The 11,312-nt window shown below is 63.0% G+C and overlaps 1 protein-coding gene across 1 annotated transcript; it reads left to right on the top strand.

Annotated features, from left to right (window-relative positions):
- The first annotated feature begins 7,002 nt into the window (after positions 1 to 7,002).
- ADRA2C (adrenoceptor alpha 2C) lies at positions 7,003 to 9,401 on the top strand. The gene has a single exon (XM_074351223.1). The coding sequence runs from the start codon at positions 7,470 to 7,472 to the stop codon at positions 8,847 to 8,849; it is 1,380 nt and encodes a 459-aa protein (XP_074207324.1). The 5' UTR covers positions 7,003 to 7,469; the 3' UTR covers positions 8,850 to 9,401.
- Positions 9,402 to 11,312: the final 1,911 nt, after the last annotated feature.

Below are 11,312 nucleotides of genomic sequence, written 5' to 3'. Positions count from 1 at the left end.
TCCCATCAGTGAAGTCCCTTTTGTGATGTAAGGCTGCCGAGCCACAGGGTCTGGATGTCTGTGTGTGTGTGTGTGTGATTTTTCCCACCACAGACTGGCACAATGATTCTCCAAGGGTGCAGGACAGGGCTGAGGACAGCAAATCAGCTAGGATGTGTCCGGTTGTGAGTTACGGAACCCTCCTCCCCAAAGGCCTTAAACGATGAGGTCACTGGTGTCCCCCTTGGCGGGAAGTCTGGCAAAAGGCTGGCTCCAGCGTGGGTTCCTTTGGAAGCTCAAGGACAACAGCATTAGGGACACAGACTCTTTCCTCCTGTTGTCTTCATCTTCAGCTCCTCCTAACCCTAAGAGAGCTGCTGCAGCTCCAGATGTCACATCCTCACACACAGATGACCAAACAGGAAGGCAGCCAGTGAGTCTTCTCGCACATTTCTCACTTTTCATCACAGAGGTTTTATTGGTTGGGACTTGGTCATGTGACCTCTCCTCCAGCCACTGGGGAAGGGAAATGGGTCCACCTTAAAATAGGCTTAGAGGCATCATGATCTTCCCCAAGGGTTGGGAAGGGGTCCCCCTTTCCTGGGCACATCACTGCTCCTCCACCAGAACAAACCAGGCATGCGGGTGTATCAGTCACCTAGGCTGCATAACAAAGTACCACAACTTTACCAGCATAAAACAACACACATTTACTACCTCAGTTTCCACGGACCAGGAGTCCTGTGCAGGTGAACTGACCCCTATACTCATGGTGTGGAGGCTGAAATGAAGGTGTCAGCTGAGGCCATGTTCTCATCTGAGGCCCAGGGACCCCCTCTAGGCTCACACAGCTGTCAGTAGCATTCAGTTCCCTGAGGCTGTGTGGCTGAAGCCAGGGACCACTCGCCACTTCTAAAGACCACATTCAGGTCATTCAGGTCCTTCCCCTGCAGCTGCCACTCACATCAATGCTGCATTTTCATGGCCAGCAGGAAGGCACTTCTGATGCTTCATCACCTTCTAAAGGGTCACCTGATCGGGTCAGGCCCACCCTGGATAATCTCCTTTGATTAACTCAAAGCCAACTGGTTAGGGACCTTGTCAGGGCAGTGATGCCCCCATGGTATTCAGACTCAGGAGGAGGGGCTATCCAAGGGCCAGGAAACTGGGGGCCACCTGAGAGTCTCCCCTACCTCAGGGGGCAAGGAGGAGGTGAGTGCTGGCCGCTGGGCACATGGCTGGTGTGGAACCTTTTGGACAGGCTGCTGCCTCCATACCCTCCAGTCTGAGCAGAGCCCCTACTCCTTCTAGAAAGTTCTCCCTGAGCCTCCAAGCAGGTCAGAAGCCCCTTCTTCCATCTCTTGGCATCTCCCTGGAGGTCAGGGCCTGTGCCTCACACCCTCGGCTGGGCCTGAGTGGTGCCAGGCACTGTCCACACTCAGCACAGAGGAGGTGCCCCCCAGATGTCTGCTGGATGAAAGCTGAGTCCTCACGTTACCGGGAGGAGACAGGAGGCAGCGTGACAACAGTGGGACAGGGGACCACGCTGGCCTGGGCTCGTACCCACATGGGATCTTCAGCAACCCAGGCCTCCACCCGCATCTACAGGATGGGACAACCACACAGCACACATCCGGAAGGGACACAAAGAGTGAGGCGGGCCCACCACCCACGGACTGCGAAGGACAGGACCTGGCCTAATGGTGGCTCTCATGAGCACTGCTGATGGGCAGGGGTGCCAAGGGCCGGCGGGTGACCAGAGGAGAAGCTGCAAGGTGACACTTCTCAGGGAAGTGACTCCAGGAGACGCCACATGGCTGCTTGGGGCCGTGGAACCCTGCGTGGGGTTCCGAGGATGAGCCTGGCATGGAGGGGCACGGAGCCGAGCCTCCCACCTGCTCAGGTGGGTGACAGGCAGAGGCAGGAGCAGGTGTTCCAGGCCCAGGGGGTGACAACGGAGGCAGAAGCATGTCTGGACACCCCAGGCTACGAGTTCTGCACACATCATCCTGGAGAACCTGCACGTCTGCCATACGGAAGGGGCTCCGTTATCCCCATCCACAGGCCATGCTGGCTCAGAGGGTGAAGGCGGCTTCCTGAGGTCATGTGGGGACACCTGGTCAGCCCGAGCCCAGAGTCCAGGTCAAGGCCAGGCCCCGAGGGGCCTCAAATGCCAGGCTCAGGCATCTGGGCAGCAGCAAGCCCCTGAGGGAGGACCAGTCAGGCCCAGAGCTGGGCAGGCAGAGGGGACCCATGAGAAGGCAGCCGGGACAGGTGGAGGGTGGGTACAAGCCTGAACCCCAGAGGGCCCTGGGCTGAACGGGGTTCGCAGCTGGTGCTCAATAAGGCCCGCTGCTTTAACCCACTACACTCACTGCCAGTCCAGGACCATCCCCCAAGCCCTGCTTTGCCCAGAGGGACTTCCGGCAGCTCTGGAAGAACTCAGCCGTGCAAACCCATCAGTGTGATCAATACTGCAATGGATTCAGTCTGCGGGTTGGTCCAGGAGAGCCAGGCCTGGGCCGGTGGATCCCAGCCACACTCTGGCAAGACACAGTGGTTCTAGAAGTCTTTGGGGCACAGGGGGAGGGAGAGGAGCAAGCCTCATTTTTCCCTGCCCCATCTTTAAAAATGAAATTTCAAATAAATTTCAGGAAAAAAAATACCTTCAGCCCAGCTGAGAAAACAAGTCCCTTGGTGTGGAGTCTGGCAAGCCAGGCCTGCCTGCCTCTGTTCCCACACCAGCCAACCAAGTGGAGGGCTCTTCCTGGGACTCCAGGCCCTTCCCTCCCTCCAGGGACAGACTGAGGGCAAAGACAGCAGGTGGACATGAAGCCCAGCTCCAGGAGCTCCAAGCCAAGTGGGGGCAAAGCCAGCACAGATCTTAGAACAATCTAGTCAATAGCCCCACTTGACAGATGGAAAAACTGAGGCCCGGGGAGGCAGGAGGTTCTAAGGCTGCCAGACGGCAAGTAAGGGAATAAGTGGGAGTTTAAGTCCACAACCTCCACAGAACAGAAGCAAAAGAGGATGCTGGGTCTAGCAAGAGTGGCTCATTCAGGCACCGCCGTGCTCTGCCGGGCCCCGCCTGCACCAGCTACACCGCTGGCATCAGCGTAGCTGGGGAGGATGGAAGACAGCAGGCCCTTTGCAGGGTTGCTAGCCACCCATCCCTCCACCACACTTTGACTGAGCCCCTACTGTGAGCTGTGAGCCAGGCCCGCACCAGACAATGGGACAGAGAAATGGCTTGTCCCCAAGAGCCCACAGCAGACAGAGACATGGTCCAGTGACGGCCCACCCTGAGGGGCACACAGGAGACCCAGTGGAGGTGAGCAGGCCAAGGCAGAACCCAGCCTGAAACCTGGGAAGAGCTGCCCACCATGGGCTGGCAGAAACCCCACCTCCCTGCAGCCTGGGAGGCTGAGCGCGGCCCCAGGCACGTGCTCACGTGTGGGTGTGTGCATGCGTGCGGGTGCACGAGTGGGTGTGCGCAGCGACATGCAGAAGTGAGGTGTGCGCACAGATTCACACACGTGTGCACATAGCCTGTGTGTGTGATTGTGCGCATGTGTATGGGTGTGTGAGTGCTTAGTATATGTGGGCAGATACATGCATGTGCATAGTGTGTGGGGTGTGCCCATGTGTCTGCTTGCAGGTGCACATACGTGCACGCACACACATCCTGTGTACAGATGGTACTTGTGTGCGTGTGCTGTGTCATGTATGTGGGTGTGTGCCCGAACAGTACAGATTTGTGGATGTCTGTGTGCGGATGTGAGTGTGCAGGCATAGATGCACATGGATATGTGTGTACATGGACGTGTGTGTGCATGTATGGATTCGTGTGCATGTGCACGCATATTTGTGTATGCAGGGAGCTGGTTCAAAGAGACAGGCAACCATCTACCTGAGCTGAGGCCACTGGTGGAGCACAGAGCACCTCGCCCAGCAGGTGTGCACCCAAATTCCTCCTTATGACAGGGGTCCTAGGACCCAACGGCCTGTGGTTGTGGCCCTGGCCGGACCAAGCTTTCCCTCTGGACCCTGCTCATTGTGGGTGGGACGACGGCAAGTACACCTTGGCAGCCCCAGAATGCTCTGCTTCCACGTGGCTTCCCTTCTGAGACGCCCCACCCCTCCCCCATGCCCGCATCCCCCATCAGGACCGCCTGGCTCCCCACAGTGCCCTCCCGTCACCCCTCCTGGTCCCGCTGAGCCAGGCCTGGCCGTCAGCGGCTCACCCGCTAGGCAGTCTTTCCGGGCGTGTGCTGTTCTGCCTGTTACGGGACAGTTGGGAGCAGTTTGTCAAGCTTAATTTTCAGTGTTGGGGTGAGAGGCCTCTCCAGCTCTTTGCAAACAGCTCCATCCCTGGGGCCTCTGGTGCACACAAGCAGGACTGCATTCAGTGCGCCTTGAAGCCCGGGCTCTCTACCCCAAGGACTCCGCAGGGACCCAGCCCTCCGCCGCCCTCAGCTCTGGGCCCAGGACCCACGGGAGAGGCGCTTCCTCCTTCCTCCTCCTGGGTTATGCCGGCAGTGTGATGCCTGCTGCCTGAGGTCAAAAGGCGGGCCAAACATCCCCAGGGGCCTGAGTCACTTGGCCCGCCAGGCGCTCTAGATGTCTCCTGCCTGGCCTGGCTGAAGAGCTGTGGCCTGGGCAGTGGGACGTCCTGTGTGCATTGGGCCCCCAGGAGCTCTGGGTCCTCTTCTTCCAAATCCCTCATGCTGGCTGGCCTTGCTTGTGAACACATGAAGTGTTGAGTGGAGCCAGGACGCTGGATGCATCCCCCAAAGTGCTCCTCAAAAGATGAGAACCCCTTGTGGTCAGGAGGAGACCCACATGGCTGTGCAGCTGCTGGGAGAAAGACAGATCTCTCAAAAATCTACATCCGACCACCGCCACGTCCCGGTTTTGGGTCTTCCTCTGGCTCCCCATGCCTCCAGGACAAGTCCACCCCCACCCCAGGGAGCACAACCAACAGGGGCCTCTCACTTCCTAAAAACTTCTGTCACTCTCCAAATGCAGCTCAAAGGTCACCTCCTCCAGGAAGCCTTCTTTGACAACCCCACTGCCAGGCTTGGAGGGGAGGAGCTGCAGGGCACCGATGACATTCACTGCCCCCATCTCAGTGTGTGACACCATCTGCCCCAGAAAACAAGCACTCAGGTAGGAGGCCTGATACAGACAAGGCCAGCGTGTGCCAATGAGGGAGGGTCAGCTGTGTGTGTCTTCCCTGCGAAATGCTCCCCCAGGCGCCCCAGTCAGTGGGGTCTCTTAGGCCTCCAGGACCAGGGGGGTCTTTCACAAATATGGTGCCTCTACCCTCCCTGGGTCACATACGGTCATGGCTTTGCTCCCCAAAGGGCATCAATGCCAAGGACTGGCCTGGGAGCTTTAACCTTCTTGGACAGGTCTGCCATCTGGAGTGTCTGATTTCCAGCCCAGCGCCGGCCTGAGCCCCTCTTCCTCAGTGTAACTGCTTAACAAGGGTGCTGGAGCTCCACGTTGGCATCTCTGCTAAGATAGCGTGCTCTCCCGGGAAGGCCTCTGAGCTCAGGAAAGAGAGGCGCAGCCCTCAAGCCAGGCACATTTCTAGGCGTCCCCGGGGAGGTGGGAAGTTCTGACCCCTCCCGGAGACACCCTCCTATTACCCAGAGGCATCCCACTCCCTCCCCCAGCCTCAACCCCCACCGCACCCCCTATCTGAGGATGCAGAGAGCTACCCGCTGGCCTAGGTGCGTTTCTGCTCTGCTGGGAGAAAAGATGCTCCTGTTCATCCTAGTGAGAAATGCCAGGCCTGGGAACTCCAACTTCCTTCCCACGGTCTGTCTTCCTAAGACCTCAGGCTGCCTGGAGGTGGGGACCAGCACCTGACACGGGGTCGGAGCAGCAGTGCGCATCTGCGGAACGAATGCACAGGGACGTGGGACCTGGGTAAGCGGGGGTGACCTCAGAAGCTCGCCCCTAAGCAGAAACGAGGCACCCACGCAAAACCGCCTCTCATCCGGGCAATTCAGTTTGGGGCGTTTGTCAGAAACGGTTAGGTTAAACATCCCCCATTCTTTAAAAGCTGGGCCACGGAGCATAAGAATTAAACTTCAAATATTGCCAACATGGGTGCAGAGCTTGGGAGCCTGCCCAGGGCTTCCACGGGCACCGCCGTCATGATTCATGCTTCAGCAGCGCTTGGAAGCGGGCAGAGGAGGGAACTGCGGCCGGGGGTGGGGAGATGGTTCTGCCCCGGAGCACCGACCAGAGATGGGAGTCGGAGCCGGCCCTGGCCCTCCGCAGCACCCGTGCGCACCCAGGCAGCGTCGCGTCCTCCACCAGGCTGCGAGTGGCTGGCTCTCCAATCAGGCCGCGGACCCCGAGCCCGCCGGTGTTGCGCGCGAGTGTGCGCGCCCGCGGGTGCGTGTGCCCGGGGGAGGCGAGGAAGCTCCCGTCTTAGAGCAAGCTTCTGGAACTCACCGCCCAGGCCAGTCGGCACTCAGCCCCGTCCCGCAGACTGCAGGCGGCCCTGGAGGGGGCGCCCTCGCCGAGCGCGCGCCCCGCGCCACCGCCCCGGGCCCCTCCCCGGCGCCGCGCAGGCAGGTTCGCCGAGGCGGCCGCGGGCTCCGGCTCCCGGGCCCGCTCCCCCTACCCGGGCCGGCGGCCCTGGCCTGCTCGCCGGGCCGCCCCCGCCCACCCGCGCCCCGCCCCGCTGCGCAACTCTACCCAAGTTGGAAGCCGAGCCCGGGCGGCGACACTCGCGCCGAGCGCCCGGTGGCGGCGGCGGCGGCGGCGGCGGCGGAGGAAGAGGCGGCGGCGGCGGCGGCGGCGCAGCTCGGGCGAGCCAAGGCAGGCGAGGCGGCGCCCGCACGGCCGAGCGAAGACCGCGGGGGGCGCCCTGCCTGGAGCAGCAGGAGGAGGAGCAGGAGGACGCGCGGCGGCGCCGGCGCCCTGCCCGGGAAAGTAAAGTTGGAGCCAGAGGCGGCGTGCGGGCGCGGGGGCCCAAAGGAACGGCGGCCCGCCGAGCCCTAGCCGGCCGGATGGGAGGCGGAGCGCCTGGGCCGCCGCCGCCTGCAGCCTGCGCCCCGGCTGGGCGCCGGGGCCGCGGGGCAGCTCAGGCACGCCCGCTCGGGCGCCGCGTTGCCGTGGGCTCGCGGCCGGGGCTCTCCCCGTGAGCCGGGCCGAGGGCGGGGCCGCGCGAGGACCCCGGGACCTGCCCCCTCCCCCCGCCGCCGCCGCGTCGCCGCTCGCTCCGGGCGCCTCCTGCTCTGCACTTACGCGTGCGGCAGCGGCGGAGAGCCCGGCAGCCACGCTCTCCGGCGCGCCGCTCGCCCGCCCGCCGAGCCACCACGGCCGAGGGCCAGCTGTTGGGCGCCGCGGTCCCTGGCGGGCGCGCCCGAACAGGTGGCGATGCGGGCGCCGACCCGGGCTGCGGGGCGCCCAAGCTGCCGCGGCTGCGCCCCGGCTCCAGGCGGGACCGCGTAGCTTGCGGGAGGACCATGGCGTCCCCGGCGCTGGCGGCGGCGCTGGCGGCGGCGGCGGCGGGTCACAACGCGAGCGGCGCCGGCGAGGGGGGCAGCGGCAGGGCCGCCAACGCCTCGGGGTCCACCTGGGGGCCGCCCCCGGGCCAGTACTCGGCGGCTGCCGTGGCGGGGCTGGCGGCCCTGGTGGGCTTCCTCATCGTCTTTACCGTGGTGGGCAACGTGCTGGTGGTGATCGCCGTGCTGACCAGCCGAGCGCTGCGTGCGCCGCAGAACCTCTTCCTGGTGTCGCTGGCCTCGGCTGACATCCTGGTGGCCACGCTGGTCATGCCTTTTTCTCTGGCCAACGAGCTCATGGCCTACTGGTACTTTGGGCAGGTGTGGTGCGGCGTGTACCTGGCGCTCGACGTGCTCTTCTGCACCTCGTCCATCGTTCACCTGTGCGCCATCAGCCTGGACCGCTACTGGTCCGTAACGCAGGCCGTCGAGTACAACCTGAAGCGCACCCCGCGCCGCGTCAAGGCCACCATCGTGGCTGTGTGGCTCATCTCGGCCGTCATCTCCTTCCCGCCGCTCGTCTCGCTCTACCGCCAGCCCGACGGCGCCGCCTACCCGCAGTGTGGCCTCAACGATGAGACCTGGTACATCCTGTCCTCCTGCATCGGCTCCTTCTTCGCCCCCTGCCTCATCATGGGCCTGGTCTACGCACGCATCTACCGCGTGGCCAAGTTGCGCACGCGCACGCTTAGCGAGAAGCGCGAGCCCGCGGGCCCCGACGGCGCGTCCCCGACCACGGAGAACGGTTTGGGCGCGGGCGAGAACGGGCACTGCGCGCTCCCGCGCCGCTCGCGGGCCGACGTGGATCCGGAGGACAGTAGCGCGGCAGCCAAGAGGCGCCGGCGCCGGGGCGCGCTGCGGCGGGGCGGGCGGCGGCGCGCGGGCGGCGAGGGAGCCTCGGGTGCCGACGGGGCGGGGCCCGGGTCGGGGACGGCCGAGCAGGGCGCGCTGGCGGCCGAGAGGTCCCCAGGCCCCAGCGGGCGCCTTTCGCGCGCCAGCTCGCGCTCCGTCGAATTCTTCCTGTCGCGGCGGCGCCGGGCGCGCAGCAGCGTGTGCCGCCGCAAGGTGGCCCAGGCGCGCGAGAAGCGCTTCACCTTCGTGCTGGCGGTGGTCATGGGCGTGTTCGTGCTCTGCTGGTTCCCCTTCTTCTTCAGCTACAGCCTGTACGGCATCTGCCGCGAGGCCTGCCAGGTGCCCGTCCCGCTCTTCAAGTTCTTCTTCTGGATCGGTTACTGCAACAGCTCGCTCAACCCGGTCATCTACACTGTCTTCAATCAGGACTTCCGGCGCTCTTTCAAACACATCCTCTTCCGACGGAGGCGAAGGGGCTTCAGGCAGTGACCCGCGCACTCTGCCTGGCGCCGAGACCCTGGACAGCTCCGGGCGGAGGGGGCGGGCAGGCGTGGCGCCCGAGGAGAAAGTGGGAGCAGCTTTCCCAGAGACCCAGGGACGGATTGGCCTCCAGGGAGCAGGGGAGGGTGCGGCAGGACTGGAGCGAGGGCTGAGAAACACAGGGGCCCCGGGGAGGGGGAAGGAGAAAGGGGAGACCCCTCTGCCTTCCCACCTCAGCAAGGGGCTGCTTCTGGGGCTCCAGGCCTGGGTCCCACTCCGGGGGTCCTGCCAAGGTGTGGCTGTGAGGTCAGGGCCGTGGACCGCAGTGGTATGCATCCTCCCAGGTGTGTGAGAACGGAGCCTGCCCCCTCCCCCAACATGTGCCACCACCCCATCCACCGCTGAGCAAGGGCTGACTTCTGGGGACCAGTGGGGCAGCTTCCCAGGGAGAAGAAAAAGGGCACTGACAACCTTTGATTACGGAAAGTATTTAAATGTTTGCCAAAAATGACTGACAGCCAAAACAACCAAACTCTTTTCTAAATAAACCTTTGTAACCTACGTGTCGGGTTCTATTGCCTGCCCGTCAGCGCCGGGGTGGGGTACCTTCCCGCCCCTCGCCCCACCTGACCTCCCCTGAGTGTGGGAGGAGGGCACTCCGGGCTGCCAGATTCAACCCCTCTTGGACGGGGTCTTTGTTGAAAACTGTTTCACATACAAAAAATACAGTCAAATTTTTTGTGCTGTAACTGGCCAAGAGGCGAAAGAAATCAAGAGACCCCAAACTGACGCCAAATTTAGATCCTGGGGGACTGCCCTCCTTCGTAATTCTCTCCCCACCTCTGAGTCTAGGTTTCCCCCGGTGCAGCCCAGCCTTGCCCCCTTGCTCACCCCACACGGAGGCTTGAGGAGGAGTGCCTAGGAGGAGGGAGAGTAACGTGTGAGAGAGGGTCTCCCCCCACGCTCTTCCAGCCCCAGCAGAGAGCCCAGAAACTCCTGGGAAGGCTGGTGGGGAGGGGTGGGAGCAGGGCCCCTGAGGTGTGCACACACACGCTTAGTGGGCTGGAGGGGCTTGTGCTGGGGACCCGTGCTATGACCACCCACCCCCGTGCCTGCACTGTTCCTCATCGGCCCCTGCCTGCCAGCCTGGCTCTCTCCTGGGCCACTACTCATCTGTCTTTGGTCTGCAGTGGCCACAGATCTGTCTCAGGGAGGAGTCAGCCCTGGGTCCTGCTTTTCCAGCCCCTGTCTCCCGCATCAGGGGCCAGGGCAGGTCCCTTTCCTCTTGTGACTTATCAGGGCTGCCCCTTGGAGAAGCCGTCTGTAGCTGCCTGGCCTCATCACCTCAAGCCATATGTCCTCAGGGTACTCCAACTGGGAAGAGCTCTCCCAAACAGGGGGCCTGGTGGGGAGAAGGGCTGAGAAAATGGCTAGCCAAGGCCGCCTGGAACATCCCTGACCCCCCACCACCGGGCAGATGTGTCCATGTTGTGGGCTCTGTTGCAGGATTGCTGAGCTAACTCAGATACACCTTGGCCCTCTCTGGGCCTCAGTACCCCTCCTGTGAAGTGGAGTGGGGGCTGAAGCTTCAGGCCCTGCCAGGCTTGTAGTCTCCTGTCCAACTTGCCAGCCGAATGGGGGGCCCGTGATGCTAGCCTTCCCTCGGAGAGAGCCTGACCAACACTGGTATTGCTGTCTCAGTGCAGTGGGTTAATGACACTGCCCCCACCCCCCTGGGGGCTCTTGGGGACTGAACTCGGAGTGTCCAGCAGGAGCACGTAGCCTGGAACACAGCCCACGGAAGAATGTCAACGAACCCTCCTTTTCCTTCCCGAATGCCAAGCACTGCACCTTCCAGGGCTGTGGCTGGGACCGCAGCGCCCGGCACTTAATATCCCATTCAGCCAACAGACGTTCTCAGCTCGATCATAATTGCTGCCTGGAGAGACTTTCTTTTCAGCTGGATCAACAGAGACAGAACCTGGCTTATCACCCTGCCTGCTGCAGGGAAACGGGCCGGCTGCCTTGCTCCGAGTCTCCGGCTCCATTGATGAAGTGGGGGCGCGGACATCCCACTGAGGGTGCCCGTGAGCACTGACTGCTCCCAGCTGGCCCGGGAGCCACCATGCAGGGGATTTCCCTGGTGTACAAAGGAGGGGCCCCAAGCTCCATCCACCGTCATCCACTGTGCACGCTCATTCCTGCAGGGCTCTCCTCTCATATAGCATCCTCCTGTCTGCGCCCCGGTGCCGAGCTCATCTGTGTCTGGGGAAACCGAGGCCCAGGACCCACAGGTGTGCGGGAGGGCAGAGCCGGGCATGAGCCCAGAAACAGCCAGCTCCGGAGAGTCCTGCCCCAAGCCCTCCGGTGCCAGTGCCCTCCGAGCTTGGCGAGCCTGGGCCCCGCGCTGGAGAAGCATTGCACACAACTGCCTTCCTGCCCTGGGATGCCCCTTGGACTCCTGGGAGATTT

Source organism: Camelus bactrianus, chromosome 2 (assembly GCF_048773025.1).
Source record: "Camelus bactrianus isolate YW-2024 breed Bactrian camel chromosome 2, ASM4877302v1, whole genome shotgun sequence".
Lineage (NCBI taxonomy): Eukaryota > Metazoa > Chordata > Mammalia > Artiodactyla > Camelidae > Camelus > Camelus bactrianus.
This window is presented reverse-complemented; position numbering and strand designations above follow the sequence as displayed.